At 42.4% G+C, this 19,332-nt stretch overlaps 1 protein-coding gene across 3 annotated transcripts in view; it reads right to left on the bottom strand.

Annotated features, from left to right (window-relative positions):
- The window catches only part of RXFP1 (relaxin family peptide receptor 1), a 106,082-nt gene that overhangs the window by 75,464 nt on the left and 11,286 nt on the right, over positions 1-19,332 (bottom strand). For 2 of the 3 annotated variants that reach the window (XM_006121866.3, XM_025184004.2), the window contains exon 2: positions 2,418-2,573. In XM_006121866.3, the coding sequence (XP_006121928.2) occupies positions 2,418-2,573 (156 nt within the window). Of the gene's footprint in view, positions 1-485; positions 586-2,417; positions 2,574-14,163; positions 14,275-19,332 lie in introns of all 3 variants that reach the window. The other variant, XM_025184006.2, reaches the window with a different exon arrangement.

Genomic DNA, 19,332 nt, shown 5'->3' with positions numbered 1-19,332 from the left:
AATTCACATTAGGGGAAAGAACACAAATATTTCCAAAAGAGATACCTCAGTCTCTCATATACACTAAAAATATTAATTTAGTGTTTGTGTCAGACTCACAGACTTTAAGGCCAGAAATCATCTAGTCTGACCTCATCCAATTACCTTTGTATTGAGCCCAATAAATTGTGTTGGACTAAAGCATACCTTCAAGAAAGTAAGCTAATTTGTATTAAAGAAATAAAGAATGGAGAATTCACACTTTTAATGGTGGCCTAGTCCTTGCAGCAAGACCAAAAATGTTTATTAAATTGCTATGTTTGAATACTCCAACCTTATTATTCACATTAACATTCTGCAAAGTGACATTAACTAGACCAAAAAAAATGCACCTCTTCAGTCACTCATTGCCAGAGTATTTCACTCCAGAGCCTTAACAGATAAACGATAGGTGCACTTACAAAGGTTCAGTGATTTTGTCTGGTTAATACTGACTGAAAACTTACCAGAATTATCTAAACTTTTTGGGTCTCTAAAACTGGGATGGTGTTTTTGTGAGTGTTCCAGGATTTTGTTCAAGTCCATCAGAAAATATCACAGGAACACCTTTTTCCAGACGAAAGGAGGGGAAAAATGAAAAAGTGAAACAGTCATCTGAACTTTTGCAGGCTTTAATAAGAGTATAGTTTGAGTTTCAGGTCAAAGATCTGACTGAATCAATTGCTTTCTCACTCCATTTCTAATCAACATTTATTCACTTACGAATGGTACTCATTAATAACTACGTACAGCATGTATAATCACCAATAAGGTCAGGCAGCATGAAATGATATTTAAGGCAAGAAACACTGAACCTCTCCCAAAGCATTCAAAATATACTGAAAAAACTATTCTACACCATCACTGGGAATAAGAATTGATCTAATTGTTCCTGCTCCTTTTCTTTTCTTCCCAAGCCACATAATGACCATGTGTCCCAGCCATAGCTCCATGGCAGAATTAGGCTCTATGACTAAGGAGCACCAGTAGAATCCTGCTGACATGCTACCCTCCCTCAGTAGCAACTTCATAGCACTGCCAACTACTCTCAAAGGCAAATCTGTGATCCAAACGATAACCTCAGTTAGCCCAGTTTAACAGTGATACAACTTCATTGACTTTACTAGATTTCATCCTGATTTACATCAGCATGTTCAAGATCAGTATTAGGCCCTGTGACTTCACCCCTGCCTGCCATGCGCAGTAGTGGGAGATGCAAGAGAATAACATTTGGGGAGGTTGGCATTCATGCACAGGGGAGAGGATGCTCCCGGCTGACTGAGTGAAAGTTAGCCAGACACTGATGGGGCCAAATGACTCTGCCTTGAAGCATTGTTTCTGGCTCTTAGGGACAGGACCTAAAGGAATACACATCCAGGAAAATCAGTTCAGGGGCAAAGCAACCCAGCTGATCACACAGTTGACAGTCTTACATTGAACTCAGGGAACCTCAGCCACCTTAGGCATCCTAAACACCCGCAGGATGTTCCATTTGCTATAACCCCAGGAAAACAGTAGCCTCCATAGGGTCCTACTGAGAATGAAATTGAAGATTATGCAGAGGCGGGAGAGGCAATTTGCATGAATTACCACAATGCTTTTGCATTCTGAGTCTCTATCACACAATATCTGAGCTGACACTATATGTTCCTGGTAAGCTTTCCTGAATTATAATAGCTTCAGTATGTGAATAAAGCAGTTTGGCCCACAGTTTCTATATGCATTACCAGAGGACCTTCCAGATTTGTCTCTACAGTCATATGCGTTGAACCACAAATTCTGAGTAGATTTGAGAAAAAACAAATGGATCTTATGAATCCTTCAGTTCTGTAGTCCTTTCCCAGAACTATGCCCAGTGCTGTCAAAATGAAGTAAAATTATGCTTTTCAGTGATTAAGTGTAATGTTATTTCAGGAAGTGAACATGTCCACTCTTTGTCAGCATGGCTTTCTTGCTTGCAGTGTAATTTATGCTATGTATTGTGTATGTTGTGTGAGAGTGTGTGCGCTTTCCTCTGGATGTTTATACTAAAAGTCTGTAGTGTAGGACTAAACTGTATGTAAGGTACTTGAGCTTTACTATAAATCTTGTGGTCTTATCGTAGCTATTTCATAATTATCTTTACTTTTTTGTATCAAAAGCTCACATCAGAAGATTAAACTGGCATATACATCAAGATAGACAAAGATTTGCTCTTTTCCTAGCAAATGAACGATGCCCTCACTGTATTTATTTTAAGCGAATATCTATGTTGTTCTCATCTACAGTATATTTAATTTTTCTACGATTCCATTAACTTTGACTATTTATTTAGCCTCCACAGTATTTAAGTTTCACTGAAAAGTTGCCTTCATGGTATATGTACTAGAAAGGAACAAAAGAAGGTTTTATTAGCTTACCGCAGTTGTCTTCATCGGCCTGGTTACCACAGTCATCCACACCATTACAGTGAAGTAGTTGAGGCAAACACTTTGTTATATTGCCACAAGGGAAATATCCAAGAGGGCATGTAACTTCATGTCCAGAATCCTGATTTTCCGAAGTACAAAGAATAACTAATAAAAAACAAAACAAAGAATATGCTTTCTTCACACATGTTTTCATGCTTAGTTGAATTGCTCAGTTACATTTGAATGTAAACCTCCTAATTACAATGCATTTTAGTTTGCCTTGTGTGTAACTAATGCAGATTGAACCTTTCTAGTCCAGCACTCTCTGGTCCAGCACCCTCTGTGGTCAGGCATGACTTTTAGTTAGCCAGATGTCCACTTATCAAGGGTGTGGCTAAGTTTCCTGTACAGGAAGTCCCTGGGTTACGTGTCGGATCCCTACTTAAGAACGGGGTGAGGGAACCCCGAACTAGCTGCGCCCCCCCCCCAGCAGACCGCCGAGACGCGCCGCGGCGCTTCCGCCGCTCGCGTCCTCCGCGGTGAGAAAAGCCACTCCGTGTCTCCCTGGTCTGCTGGGGGGGACCCCCAGCAGACCAGGGAGACGCGGAGCAAAGCCGCGGAGGACGCGGACGGCAGGACCGCTGAGATGCACTGCGGTCCCGCCGCCCCCATCCTCCGTGGCGAGAAAAGCCTGGTCTGCTGGGGGGAGGGCGGGCGCAGCTAGTGCGCTCCCCCCCCAGCAGACCAGGCTTTTCTCGCCGCTGGTCAGTTTCAGCAGTGGCTGAATCAGGATGCCTGGGGTAGAGCAGCTAGGGGGCTGCTGGGTTGGTCCCACAGCACCGAGGTGTGGCGCTACTGGACCAACCCAGCAGCACTCCAGCCGCTCTGCCCCAGGCATGTCCGATTCAGCCGCTGCTAGTCAGTTTCAACAGCGGCTGAATCTGGATGCCTGGGACAGAGCAGCTGGGGTTCTGCCGGGTTGGTCCCCGCAGCGCTGCACCTCGGCGCTGCGGGAACCAACCTGGCAGCACCCCAGCTGCTCTACCCCAGGTGTCCCCAAGTCAGCTGCTGCTGAAACTGATCAGCGGCTGATTCCAGGAAGCCCGGGGCAAAGCAGCTCTGCCTCGGGCTTCCTATTGTCAGCCGCTGGTCAGTTTCAGCAGCGGCTGAAATCGGGGACACCTGGGGTACAATATGTACCAGTTCCGACTTACATACAAATTCAACTTAAGAACAAACCTACAGTCCCTATCTTGTACGTAACCCGGGGACTGCCTGTAATCCCATAAAATTTGTTTACAGCCACCAGTCCTGGGTCTTAGTGTTCTGTTCTGTTATTTAGCTCTAATTTACCCCTAAATGTCTTCTAAGAACCAAGTAAGCAAGCCCTGGAAGTGTTGGTAATGCTGCTAAACAATATTGACCTCTGTGATTTGGCAAATTCTCTGGTTTGGCAACGATGAGGTCTCAAAAGTGCTATAGTAGAGAGGTTCAACCTGTACCGTATCATCAATGTTAACTTAGGAGGAAATATTCATGTGTCACACGATAACTAAAATTACAGGCTAATTTCTTTCCCTCACATTCTAGGGCACACACAAAACACTAGGAAGACCACAAGCAAAGATATCCCAAAGCCCTGTCTGAAAGGATGGTCTCCTGTTGGACATTAATTTGTCATAGCACTACACCATATGAGCTGTGTAGCTATAGAAAAGATTAATTTGTGCTGGACCTTCTGACCCAGTAGAAGTAAATTAAAGATGTAAGTCAGACTTATGTTTTACCTAATTTATACCAGGTAAAGAGTGATTGTTATAGACAAATGATCAGAGAGCAAAAATATCAAAATACAGGTGATAAATGATAAAAAGAGGTGCCATAAATATAATATTTGAAACATGTAAACTAATTCATGTCCTTGGAACTGTAGCTCCTAAGCCTTGGCAAAGCATCTGTATTGCCTGGATTTAGCACTCTCCCAATCAATGGCCCAATTATTATTCCTTTACCCCTCTTCAAGTGGTATAATCCAGGGATGTCTAATCTCTGACCATTTTCAGATTTTACAGACCCTTACAGACCCTTTTGAGTTAACTCCATATAAATCAGACAGAATGATACCAAGCAGATAAATTGAGGTACGAACAATATTAATAAAAACACAGATTTTTGCCATGCTATTCACCGATAGCAAAAGTAAAATAGGAAAGGACAAACTATGTAAGTGTTCCATACAAATTAGTAACATCACTAGGAAAACTCACCCAGAAAGTTGAGGAACATAGAAATTCTACATAATGTTAAGAAACATTAAACATCACTAATACCGTGTCTTGTATATAAACAATTCTACTAAATTTATTCACTTTTTTGGTGTTAGCTGAGTACTTATGATAGAATGAGTTTTTTTTTAAAATGGAAAGCAAAAGCACACTTAGGTATTTTGTCCTGTAAGGACCACATAGAAGGGAAACATCAGTGGCAGCTACAAAGATAAGAGAGAGTCTCCCAGGGAAAATAAGGTGCAAACGATCTGTTAACATATATATATATATATTCCATACATATAGTCTGGTTCTTCAAACTGGCAGGGTCCTCTACCATCAATGTTAAAGCTGCCAATGTGGCATATGGAGCCAGATTTTCAAAGGTATCAAGGAACCTAAGGTGGATAGCATCACTGTTATAGGTTAGTTGGCCCTTTAAGAGGAGTTAGGCCCAGTCTCACCTCCAGATGAGATAGTAGCAGGAAGCATGGATAGAAGACAATTGCTTGGGGTCCTGACTGATTTAACAAGGCCTTGGGGCCAGGCTGCTGCAGTGGTACTTCTACTTGCTCTAGAGAAAGATTCTCTTGATTCAAAGCTGCTCTGAGGCCCAGATTTCTGCTCTGAGGCCCAGAATTGCTGTTGCTGGGCCTGCTTACCTTCAATAGGCCAATCACCCTCCCAGCTGGTGCTGAGTGACTAGGGATCAGAGGGATGGTCTGTTATTGGGTCCATCTAGGGAAAAGGTCATGGAGTCATTATAAAAAGGCTGGGCAGACTCAGACAAAGGGAGAGTGACAGAATGGGGACTGCTTGCTCTGGGAAGTACAGACAATCTGAGAGTTAAAGGTAGATGCCTAGAGCAGAAGTAGACGTGCCTGGTGGAAAACTGCAGGTAGAAGACTAGTGTGTCTGGTGGTTCATTTAGGAGAGAAATAAGCCCTGGAGGTACAGAAGATCTTTGGGTTTCTGCAGCAGTAGGAGGAAAAAGCTTAAGAGTTAGCACTTTGGTGAGGGTGGAAAAGGCTCAAAAGTCTGAGTGCAGGAAGGTGAAGGAGGGTCTTGCTGACATTTTACTTTAGGTTACTGATGAAGATTATATATAATTTGGGCACTGAGTATCATGAGTTGTGAGTGACCCACATTGTGGCCTGCACCATATGAATCCATGAAAGAGATGAAAAGTCCAGAGGGAAAACTCAGGCAAGGATCCTTCAGGCACAGCTCATGCCAGGGGACTGTGTGGGGGTGGTCTGAAAGGAGAAACCCTTGTACAGACACTTACTGGCATTTTTAGAAACACCTAATAACCACCCTCCTCAACCGTCCCGCCTGGAAATGCATACAGAAACAGACGTTAGTATACATTTAAGAATATGTAATTATTGAAATAAACTCTGCTGATTGGAGTGTGATGCTAAAATGTTTGTAATGCATGTGTACTATGCAATTTTTAATCACCTACAAGCATTATTTTGAAAATGAATTCCATTAAATATCAAATGTATTTGACCTACTTGAGAGTTAAGCTTGCAGCAAAATTAGGAACTTTAAAAAAAAAAGATTTTCTTGAATTATTCATTTAACAAAAACAAGGAGCTTAACAAATTTCAGCTTAGAATTTTTTTTCTGAAAATTCTTGCTTTCTGTAAATATATAACGAAGCTGTCACATGAACCATAACTCTAGCAGTAAGACTATAATTTTTCAACTGTCATTAATACAGATGCCTACACTCCATAAACCTTTAGATCACAATTTAATACATATGAATAAAGTATTTTAAATCAAATGGATAAATCAAACCACCAGAAAGCACAAACAAAAGCCTGAATGTTCCCCAAAGTTTGTAGAAATTTGTAGAATTTTCATGCATAATCTCAAGAAACACCAGCCACCATGCTACAATACACCTCTTTTTTGAAAGTACACATTAGAATGGTCCTCAGTGAATTTAATCTTCAATTTATGCTGTCACCCCCCCCCCCCCCATTCTCTTATTACAGTAAACGTTTGGCTCAGCAAATTGGCCAGTGAAGAATATTGTGCAAATACTGGTGCCAGTATTGTTTAATTGTGCAAATACTGGTGGCTCACAGCAGGATTGGCCTTTAGGGAAAATGGCGCCTTGGGCAAACTTCTATTTTGGCACCCCTAAACCTCTCCCCAGGCATGGCACCCCCAATCCTGGACCCCATCCTGTGCCCCCTTTGCCATTAACTCCTGTAACCTAATTCCTACATTGTGCCCCAACCCCATTTTGCAGCCTTTACCCTAACCCCTGCACTTCCCTTCAACCCACATCCCCAACCACAGCCCTGCATTGCCAATGTGCCCACCACACTGCCTCCCTGCTCAGTATCACCTGACCCCTTATGCCCAGTAATGTCCATTCTTAGGGTCCTTTCATCCAGAGATCACCACAAATCCCTGTGCCCAATGACCTTTCATCCACAGACACCCCCCCACATACACGTTGCCCACCATCCCAACATTAACCCAGCACTCCATATTCCTGAGGGCATTTGGCACCAAAAATTAAATATTCTATGCACAATATTTTACAATTCTGCAAATTTTATTGTCAATAAATAAATGTGGAGTCTCCACTATGGCAGTGGCAAGCTTAGGCCACCGGCTGCACGAAGGTAGGAAATCACACTACACGCCCCCCCTCTACCACTCCCCTCCTCCTCTACTAGGATAGGGACTTGGCTGAGAGATACCTCTGGTTGCAAGGCAAAAGGCCACAGGGAAGAATTTTACATGATGGGTTAAGTTATCAGCCATGATGCAAAATCCATCTGAATGACAAAAAAGAAATAACTAATGCTAGTGCCAAGAGTACAGTCCTCATCCAAGCCCTTGTCTGCCATGGCTCTGGAACATCACCTTCCAAATGGCCTTTTCACTATCCTCTCAGCCTGCAATACAAAGAGGTGCTTGGAATGTGTGGGTTAGTAAGAAAAGGAGTTCTAGATAGGCACCACCCACAAGAAAAATAAAGGTCTCTTTTCCCTAAATAAAAGTTTTCAAAAGCACGTCCATCTTTCTGATAAGTTGCTCCCTCCCTTGAATTCTGCAGCCCTGATTGCTGCTTTTCTGCCCCAGGTACATAACTCCCCCGTTTTGTTTTAGTGTCAATTTCTTGTTAACACAGGCACATTATTAATCAGGGGCAGGATCAGTCACCTTTTATTTTCTTTTAACTTCCCCTTCTCCGTAGCCAAGCTCTGTGTTGCACCTCCCTCCCCCAGCCCAGGTCTGCTGCTGATTCCTGCTGGGGAAGCGAGAGGGGATCCTTGGTATCTGGGCTTAAATTTCAGAGCAGAGACAGTGAAAAGGAGATTAGGGAGTTGCTGGCAGGGGCAAGATATGGGGACAGAAGAGGGGAGAAGGGCAGGTGCAGTGCATGGAGCAGGTTGGAACAGCTGTTGTCCCCCAGGGACACCAGATTGCTCCCCAGGTGGCCCTTCCACATTCACTTAGCTCACTGAGCCAGACAATGACCCCTCTTTTCCCTTCCCAGCCCCACTCCTGTCACAGCCATCCCCAGCCTCATCCCTCACACCTATCCCTGAAGTCCTGTGCCTGGGTCTATTCCCTGAGCTCGGTTCCCCCTCTCCTCAACCTTACCTGGCTCCTACCTGCTTACTCACATGCTGCAAACTATTGCTCCTGGTAGAGGGAGGGCACCCCAGGGAGGGAGGGACTGGGTATAACTGGAGCCCTCAGCTGGCCAGGAGGGAGAGGTAGGAAGAAACCTGCTGTCCAACACAAAGAAAGGGCCGGAGGGCTAGGGATGTGAAGGACTAGCCGACAATTCGATTATCCGATAAGTTGCCAGCTGGGATGGAGAAGAGACTAGAGGGGAGGTGGTAGAGAAAAGCCTGCCAGCTTGCAGGAAGAAGGAAGCAAAGGGGAGGAGGAAGAGAAAAAACAAAAGGAGCCAAGTGAGAGGGGCAGATTCTGAGCCATTTGCAGCACCCCCCTGGCTGCAGCACCTTAGACGTGGGCCCAGACTACCCAGCCCAAAGGCTGGCCCTGACTCTCAGTGTTTGAAATACTTTGCATAATCATTACGAGCTCTATTGAATTGCTTGCTCAGATAGTACTGGGATTCTGAAAGACATGATAGTTTTGCTGGACTAGTTACTTTTGTATTCATCTTTGCCTGTGTATCATGCATGTATTTCTTTGCGGCACTGCATTTGGGTTCTCACTCTTAACCTAGATTGGGGTAAAATTTTCAGAAGAATGCAAGTGATTGAGGAGTCCAAGCCTCATTTTCAAAACACAACATAGGAGCGTAGGTCTCATTAACAGTCCCTTAGAGAATTTCCCCATAAATCCTTTTACTTTAAACACTGTCTTAAAACGTCAAGACTACACTCACAACTATTTACAAATTAGAATATCGGGCTGTGTCCAGACTCCATGCCTCCGTCGACGGAGGCATGTAGATTAGCCAGATCGGAAGAGGGAAATGAAGCCGCGATTAAAATAATCGCGGCTTCATTTAAATTTAAATGGCTGCCCCGATCTGCCGATCAGCTGTTTGTCGGCAGATCGGGAGAGTCTGGACGCGATGCCCCGACAAAGAAGCCTTTCTTCATCGACACAGGTAAGCCTGGTTTCACGAGGCTTACCTGTGTCGATGAAGAAAGGCTTCTTTGTCGGGGCATCGCGTCCAGACTCTCCCGATCTGCCGACAAACAGCTGATCGGCAGATCGGGGCAGCCATTTAAATTTAAATGAAGCCGCGATTATTTTAATCGCGGCTTCATTTCCCTCTTCCGATCTGGCTAATCTACATGCCTCCGTCGACGGAGGCATGGAGTCTGGACACACCCTCAGAGCAATATTGTCCTCTCAGATATACTCTACCGATCAATACTTGGGAGGTGGCAGCGGAGTTTTGATCCCCACAATCTAGCTTGTTAAGATTTGGGAGGGTGGGGGAGGCCAGTTTTTTCCCAAAGCATGGAAGATAAGGTTTTGAGGTACTTTTGCAGGCCCCCACTTCTGCATTTATCGTGCCAGAGTGGGGAAGGAGCCATGACATGGTGGATAGTGGTGAGATTATTTTGAGAACCCAGGATTTTTAAAAGGACACAGGTTTTTCTTTTGAGTTGCAAGCTTTGCAGGTTTTTTGCTTTTATTTTCTGTGCTGCGTTGGGGAAGGGCAGACAAGGTTAAGCTTAAGCCAGACACAGGCCAACCCAAAAAGTAGCAGCAAAACTTGTTAAGCAAAAAAAAAAAAAAGAAAAAAAGAAAAAAAGGGAACTGAGCAAAACTTGATGGGGGGGGGGGAGGGGAGGCTGGGTCACCTAGCTGCCCCTCCCCCCAGAATTATTTTATGTCGTCCAGTTTGGAAACCCATGGTCTAGACTGTATTTGGTCCAGCCATGAGGGCAGGGGACTGGACTTGATGACCTCTCAAGGTCCCTTCCAGTCCTAGTACTCTATTAATGTTTTATTGAAAAGAAATTCACTGCTCGTTAACTTTGTCCATTGCTCTGGGTTCAGATTCAGAATACTGTACTCCAATCTGCTCCACCTCAGGACAAGAGGTAACAACCTCCTTTCACCAGTACACAGTACTGGGGTAGAAATCAGCGCACAAGCAACACATCAGATCCAAACGAGCAGTTTCTGTGAGTCTAAAGCCTCAACCACCTAAAAGATTTGAGCAGTTAGACAACTGGAGTTTGGGTGGAGGGACTAAATTGCCGGACCCAGAGCCTCAGTGACTGCTGAGCTATCAAACACTTTTTCTGAGCATTTTCAGTTTGCTGAAAACCCAAATTTCAGCCAAGACTAGTTTTAAGAAAACGTTTTCATCTAGCCCGAATCCAGTCCTTTCTTTCTCAAGTCTTGGGCCACGTGGCCCATAGGTTAATATGTCACTGCTGTAGGCCCAGATGAATTGCAGGGGAATTTTAAAGATGTGACGTATAGGCCAATATGAAAGCATACTACAAAAGGCTAGAAGAGGCTAAAGTTTTACATTTGGCAACCTTTAGAGAGAAAGATAAAACTTTAAAATTGAACACTTGATGTTTGAGATTTGGGAGCTTCATATAAAAAGCACTGAGATGGCTTTTTTTGACAATCACATTAAATATTGGTTAACATATTAGGTCTGGAACATAAAAAATGATCATATTTCACTGCACACATATATTTGTTATAGTTCAGATAAAAAAGGGGCAGTTAGTTAAAGTTAGGGGACCCAGGGATATTTCATTTAGGAGGAGAAATTAGAGATAACCACTAGGGATGTAAGTGACTAGTTGGCTATCCAATAAGCAAATGTTTACCAAATAGAAACTCAACTAGTTGCTTTTGCTCTCCTATCAGAGAGGCAGCAAAGGGGCGGGGGGAGGAGGGATGGGGGACCAGGAGAAGCAGGAAATGGCACTAAGGGCGGGGGGACCACCAGTAAAGCCTAGCACTGTCTCTGCAGGGGGTAGAGGAGGCAGAGGCACAGTTCCGGCTCCTGAAGAGACCCCTGCTGTGGCCCTGCAGAGCAGCGTTTATTGACTAACAATATAGTCGATACAATTTGTATTATCTGGCTAATCACATTTTAATATCCTTAATAACGTGTTTCTTTGCTGTCATCTTATTTATTTACAAGAATTGTACAAAGTTCTCTGTGTTTGAAAAGACAAGGAATCAAACATTAGGAAACAATTTCTTTTGCTCACAGCACCAACACTCTTTTCTGCCTGCACTCCTGGTCCCAAATCCTCTTTCTAGGTGTCCTGCACAGTCAGACACACTGCTTGTAGCTGCTCTCTCTACCTCTATATTCTGCCTTCCGTCATATATACTTATACCTACTACAAAAATACTCTCCAGAAACTCCAGAGTGGGTTCACATATTCCTTTGACCTAGGCTTATTTATCCTTAAATTTATGTTAATTAAAAGGTACGTTCATACCTATTGATCTCAATGAGGTTTTAACTCACTATCATAGCAGTTTCACTCAGCTCATAACAGTGTATTATTGAGATATCAATTGCAGTTCCACAGTTAAGGCTTAGTGGAGTTTTGTATCGTGTGCGATTTATTCTCTTCAGAGTTACAGCACTTGCCTCTCTGACTATAATATAAATTTGTACAAAATTTGCAAATAAATCCATTCATTAGATTAGCAATTAAAATTAAACAAAAATGTCAATTCCTAAACTAATGAATGGATTTATTTCTTATGACTCTTTGGGACTACGTCTACATGAATTTCACTTAGATTTTATGAACTCTGTAAGTTTATACCCTTATTTAGGTCCTTCACTGAACCCTTGCACCATCCCTTTTGTGTTAAAGAGAGGGAATCTGACATCTGGGGCTATGTCTACACTGTGAGTTTTTTTCTGCAAAAAATATGCTAATGAGGGACTCATTTGCATGAGTCAAATCTCATTTGCATATTTTCTGCCAATTTGTTTTTGTGCTAGGGGTTTTTGCACAAAAACAAGCAGTGCGGACATTTTCTTTTTGTGCAAAACCCCATTTCCTGAACATCAGTATACCTCCTTTTTTGGGGCATAAGGATCTTGCAGAAAGTGGTTTTTGCTCAAAAAGAAAATATCCACTCTACTTGTTTTTGCACAAAACTCCCTAGCACAAAAACAGATTGGCAGAAAATATGCAAATGAGATAACAATTCATGCAAATGAGTTCCTAATTAGCATATTTTTGCCAAGAAAACTCGTAGTGTAGACATAGCCTGGGTGTTTGTCTCTGTATGGAGCAGAGAAATTGGTGGGTGATGTGATTTATATATTTTATTGGACCAGCTGCATTTGGTAAAAGACACTTATTCACTGAATTGGAAGCTACAGCCCATAGAAGATTAGAGAATGGAAAATCCCTGGGAATAAGATAGGAAGTGAACAGTTTTTCAGCAAGTGGCAATAAAGCAGATCAGACCCAGAAAGCAAGAGCTTATAGGGTTATAGAAGAATCCTGAACTCCTTGGAAGACACTAAGACCCTAAGGATGCTCAAGATTGGTGAGGAAACAGGATTTTGCACTGTCAGGATTGTGCATGGAGGTGTTTATTTTTCTATAGCTTTCTCTATCCCACTGTTGGGATGTTGTCTAGACTCAATACATTTAGAAGGATATGGGATCCAAGGTGTGGGCCTTAATAAAGCAGTGGTGATTGTCCATGGGGGCAAGATCAGCTGTAACATTAGTAAATTCTACAAAAATTCATTCTATAACTGAATAGCCAGAGACTCCTCAAACAGGAAATTCAAAGTCCAGGTTAAACTTAAAAAAAATCCAAACAAAATTTAGAGCAACAAAATTACATTACCGTATTTTCCGGCGTATAAGGTGACTTTTTATGCTAAAAAACATCCCCCCAAAATCGGGGGTCATCTTATACGCCGGGTATACAGGCAGTCCCCAACTTGCAGGTACGAACAGGGCTTTTCTCATCCCGGAGGACAAGGACTGCGGGACCTCGCAGTCCCGCCGCCTGTGTACTGCGGGGCGAGAAAAGCTGCTCCGCATCTCCTTGGTCTGCAAAGCTGTCCCGCTGCCGGCGTCCTCAGAGGCTTTGCTCTCGGTGTCCCTGGTCTGCTGGAGACGGTCCCCAGCAGACCAGAGGCACCGGGAGCAAAGCCGAAGCCAGAGCAAAGCCAGAGCAAAGCCTCAGAAGCGCGGCACCCCGCCGCCGCTTCGGCTTTGCTCCCGGTGCCCCTGGTCTGCTGGGGACCGTCTCCAGCAGACCAGGGACACTGGGAGCAAAGCCAGGGAGGCGGAGGGGCACTGCCGGTTGGCCTCTTAAGGGGGGGGGGTAATCTTATACGGCGTGTATAAGACGAAAACCTATGTTTTAACTAGAAAATTAGGGGGTCGTCTTATACTCCCAGTCGCCTTATATGCCGGAAAATACGGTAATTCTGGCCTGATGACACCAGGGGGAAAAAGTAAATGTATAATTAAAAATTAATCTAATTTTATCTGGGACTGCAAACACTAACATGTTTTAATTATAACCATAGGACCATTGCATTTTGTCACTATAGAGCTGAGTTCTTTGAATGTGCATTTCCATACATTAACATATTTGGATTTCTTTTAAGCTTTAACTTTAACTTTGAATTTCCTGGCATTAAATATGTACTTGGTTTTTGGAATAATTGCAATATTTCTGCCATCTATGTACCCTAAAGTACTCTCAACCTTCAAGTTTTAATTCAGTTTTCATCTGGGAATGAGTGGATAGCCTTTAAATGTATCTTATCACAGACCTATCTTAATTTACATAATCTTGCAATTCTGCGCAAGAGTGTGCATAATGCTATTAAATTAACTGCTCTAGTTCACTCCATTATAGCTATCAAAGGATTGTTCCATATTGATGTTAAACCAAGACAAAGAGAAACGTTTAATTTTAATCATTTTTATTGCCGATTCTTTTTTTTATAATCTCATATTTATATTAAGATTCAGAAGTACCTCTATTGCTTTATAGGTTGTTTGTCATTCACAGCCCATCCAAGATAGAACGGGAGACCTTTGCTTCTTAGTCCTATGGCCCAAAATTGAACCATTAAATCCTGAGACATCCTATAATGCAAAAGAAGTACCATCAGGGAACTTTATACATTAAGTTTAACAATCTGAACATCAATATGGATTGATTCATATTTTCAAATAATTGAGATTCATAATGTGAGAAGAATTATTAGGCAGAAGTGGCCACATTTTCAAAAGGTGTTCTCAAATTTAGCCTCAAGTTTTATTGATAAACAGATTTGTTTCTAAAGCCTGTGTATGTGCTCACAAATCAGGTAGACAGAAATTTAAAAGAAAGAAGGAAGAAAAAAACCTAAGATACTATAGGAATGAAGGACATAAGTACCTAGATAAGTTAGCAGAAAGGTGAGAAAAAAATGTAAAGAAGGAAAAGTTATTCACAGGCTTAGCTGTGAAGACAAGATGTCTGAACTTGATGAGGAAGGTAAATAAACACTAGAGCAAGTCTTGGTTTTCTCTAGCTCTTTTCATCCACATATTTTGTAAGTAATATGGTACAGAGCAATAACATTGTGTAAATGCTAGACAGATTGTCCCTTTAAGTATCAGCTCAACCAATCACCTCTAGTTTAGCTGTGATCACCCTGCATGGATAAATCTATTTTTTCCACAATATTAACAGTCGAGTAGTTTGGAGCTCTATTTTCTGTACATCGGGCATCAAGTAAATTGGAAACAGGCGAATTGTTATTTATACATAAGACAGTCCAGACATGAAAAATCCCCAACTTGTCTGCAATGTACATGCCATCTCACATAAGAAGGGACTAACATAATCAACTAAATATTCATGGCCCTGCACAACTGTACTGAAGCCTAGACCTATATTTTCTTGCCTTTTACTCAGTCTTCTGCTGCCTGTTTTAATCATGCGTGCACAGGACTTCCCTCAGACAAAGTGGAAGTTGATGTTGGCTTGCTTCTGCCAAATACCAGAGATACAGAGGAAAGCTCAAATGGTTGTCATCTTAGCTTTATCCTTTTTCCTTGAGATTCTTCTGTCCTGACTCTCATTTCCAGATTCAGTTTCCAAATCTACATAATGTGCCCCTCTAAACTGTTCGTTATCAAGAAATGAATTAATTCCAGGCAGTTGGCCTACCCCCCCGTTCCTTTGACATCCTTGTGCTCAGGGCAGGCAAATGTGATCCTTCCTCTAGCTGGATGGAGAAAGATTAACCCTTTTCCGGATGAACTCTGGATGATGGGCAAATTTAGCACAAAGGAGAGCGAGGAGGCAGTTTGTGCTTTGCTTATTCAAAGACAGCTCATTATTGGTTTGCCTTCTGCTGCACGGAAACTCCAGCATTTGCCTTTGTTGCCAAGTCTCTGGGGTGGAACATGCTACTTGCCACTCCCTCCCAAGCTTCTACTTTTATTACTCCCATTTAAAAGAGGAGAAAACGGAATGAGAGGATACATATGGGCAGGCCATATAAAGAGTCTATCCAAGAGAACCAAGAGAATATATTTAGTGGTTGAACTACTTAGTGTTCCAGGTCATAAAGTAGGATTATTGAGACGTTTCATATTTGGTTTCGTTATTTCAATCTTCCCATATGCACTAGAGGAATGATAAATTTATATGCCTGTTTTGTCATTTCAGTAAAGAAAATGAATATGAATTCAAATATAGGCTATGAAAACAGCACATGCTGGTTAAATGCCAAGAGTCCTGAGAATGAAATTAATCAAAACAGCGTGATTCACCACTTGTTATTGAATAGTCACATCAGCTTCAAGCACATTATTATACTCATATAAAGGCACAACAAAGTAGTAGGGAAAAGGTTTTTAATTATTCTATTTTTAACAAATAAAGGCTCAACCTCATTGAGCATGAATGAGTGAATCAAAAATGAATCTCAAATCCTATTGGCATTAGGCTGAAAGCCAGCAGATCATGTTCTTTCTTCCAAATGGGAACAACTAGCAGTCTGGCTTTTGAAAGTGGCAGCCCTTTTGAAAACCCAGCTGCTAGTTTGATGAAGGGGAATTTCTGAAAAACATGAGCTATTAAATGAGCGAGGAGAGAAACAGTGTGAGGGTCCTGGAAAAGTCATAACAGCTTTAAATATTGTAGGTACACGTGGCAATAGCTATTGAACATATAAAGGATTCAGGGGAACATTCTGACCTTGAAGCAGCCTGCAAGACTTTGCTGATGACAATTTCTAGTTAGGTATTGACCAGGGTGAAATGCCATTATTCATTACATTATTGAAAACAGCATTTTTCAATTTCTAAGATTAACAACAGAACCCAAGCAAATAGTGCAAAACTTATTCACACTTCAAAACAAATTAATATTTACCTAGTTGAGCTCCAGGAAGTATGTGAGTCGGTGCATCAAAGAACAGAAGACAGAAATGCCAGGAGCTGGAGACTCACCAGAGGACAGCAAGAGCATTTGCTAAAGAGGGGAAATGAGGCAAGGGTTGGGGGTCCAAAGGAGGGTCAGATAAAACCCTGTCACAGTTACCTTTACATACCCAGTGAGACCAGCTCAGCCTTCTAATTACAAAACTTCCAATACTCAAAGTATACTCAAAACAAAGAGCTTGTGGGCAGTTCACAAAAGCTTTTTTTTTTAAAAACCTGTTCTATTCAGACAACATGGGAACAGGGGGAAAAAAAGCTAAAAGTTTTTGGGGGGAATAGTTCACACAATTCTACTCTCAGGTTAATACAGTTGAGACCAGCTGGCAATCTGCATATGGAAATAGTTCTGGTCTGCTATTTAAAATAAGATATAGTAATTCAGGCCAAGCGGCATATATCATGTGTAGGTTTTAGCTTTGTCCACTACAAGACACTAGCTGGCTACGTCTAGACTGGCATGATTTTCCGTAAATGCTTTTCATGGAAAAGTTTTTCCGTGAAAAGCATTTGTGGAAAAAAGTGTCTAGATTGGCACAGACACTTTTGCGCAAAAGCACTTTTTGCGGAAAAGTGTCCGTGCCAATCTAGACGCAGTTTTGTGCAAGAAAGCCCCAATCGCCATTTTCGCCATCAGGGCTTTTTTGCGCAAAACGGTTCTCAGTTGTCTACACTGGCCTTCTTACGCAAAAGCATTTTCGCAAGAGGGCTTTTCCCCCCGAACGGGAGTCATTGTCAGTGTTCTTCTGCAAATACAATCTTACATTAGATCGTCAGTGTTCTTGCGCAAATTCAAAGCAGCCAGTGTAGACAGCTGGCAAGTTTTTCCGCAAAAGTGGTTGCTTTTGCAGAAAAACTTGCCAGTCTAGACGCAGCCACTGTGAACTACTTAAGCCATGATTCACATCTTGTATGTGTTTGAGTGTTTAATTACTGTGATGGGGCATCTTTAAGGGTTAAAACTCAGCCCTGGGAGAGGGCTGGAGCAGTGGAGTCAGAGGCTGAGGCGGAAACAGCCAATTAGGGGCCAGCTGGGGCTATATAAATAAGGGCTCCTGGGGGGGGGGGGGCGGGCGCAGAGACTTACTTGCTCTTGCCTTAGCTCTAGCTATGGAGCAGGAGGGACCTGCCTGACAGGGAAGCTAGAGACTTCCTGATACAGAGCAGAGCTAGGGATGCTTTGGCCAGGCAAGCTCTCAGGCTGCAGGGCTTGAAGCAAGGTCTTGAGGGTACTAGGGCTGCAGGTAGGCAGCCAGGGCAGCAGAAGGCAGCAGGTTCCTTGCCAACGTTGAGTGGCCATTTCAAAATGCAGTTTGCCCCTGAGGCAGAGGCTAGATAATGACTGGCAGTGGACATAGGGGGTTGGAGGTTCCCTAAAGGAGAGGTTCCCAGAGTGTGGGGGCACTGCATAAGGGCAGTACCCAGAGGGGAGGATGCTCCCAGGGAGGGACCTGGGTCCTAACGCAGAGTGGTGGAGCCATGAACAGGTAACAGAAGGCGTGACAGAGGTTGAAGGGGTGCTTCAGTGCTGAAATGAGCTAATTCCTGAGTGACAAGCAGGAGGTGCCCATGGCAGTGTGTTGTGCCTGTTACAACTACATATTTATTATTTACACTAATGAAGCTCTTGAAGTGCTCTTTGCAAGTTAAACATATGACATGACACTGAAATTAAAAAAAGCATAGGTTGGGTTTATTTTAATAGTGACATTGTGGTACATTTAAAAAACACACATGATGTGTGGATTGGACATCATAAACAAGATGAGCCTGATTCTGAATTCACCCATTTTATAGTAGTTTCACTCTGACTGGAGTTTTTCCTGATTTACAACAGTATAGGTGGAATCAGAATCAGTCCCAGTGAGTGGATTTATCTGAAGTTATATGTCTATAGCTTTATGCATTGAAATAAATACTACCGCATTTTTTTTATTAAGTGAAACTACAACTATAGACACCCCCATGTATAAGTGATGCCATATTATGATTCTTATTAGTTATAAATTATAAATACTGGACATTGTTAAAAAACCTAAGCAATAGACTTGCTTAAAAGTTAAATATGCACCAATAGTAACTTCCCATCTACAAAGTTTCCACAACTGAACTATTAAGCCTTTGTATTTCTCATGTGAATGAAAAATTATGTTCACTGTATTAAAAATGTGCAAGGTGCTAACCTTTGCATTCACAAGAGGCATCTCTCAAGCCTTGGCTAAGTGTTTGTATTTAATAAGCTTTGTCTTCCCAAGAACTTACCAGTTAGTTAAAATAGAATGTCACCAAGATAAACTATTAATTATTTTAAACAAAAACATTTTTGGATGATACTCATTTTAACTTCATCGCTTTCTGTGAGAAAATAATTTCTGCAATTATTAGCTGACTTTCTACTCTATCAGTTGATCCCTTTCCTGTTGCTTTAAATGAATGTTTCCCAAAGCATGTGTCACTTCGATTGACAGTTTTTGTTCTAGGAGCGGGGAAATCCTTTTCCAATTACATCGAAGTATGAGTTAAGGTCACAAAAGCTTTTTGGCCCCTTTATGTAGTCATTGGCTTCAGAGATTCATGTGACCCCCCCTACTCTGTGGGATATAGAATCATAGAAAATTAAGGTTGGAAGAGACCATAGGGGGTTCATTTAGTCCACCCCCCTGCTCAAAGCAGGCCAAACCCAAACTAATTCATGTCAGCCAGGGCTTT

This window comes from Pelodiscus sinensis, chromosome 5 (genome assembly GCF_049634645.1).
Source record: "Pelodiscus sinensis isolate JC-2024 chromosome 5, ASM4963464v1, whole genome shotgun sequence".
NCBI classification, from domain to species: Eukaryota; Metazoa; Chordata; order Testudines; family Trionychidae; genus Pelodiscus; species Pelodiscus sinensis.
Note: the sequence above shows the minus strand (reverse complement) of the source record. Positions and strands in the feature narration are given on the sequence as shown.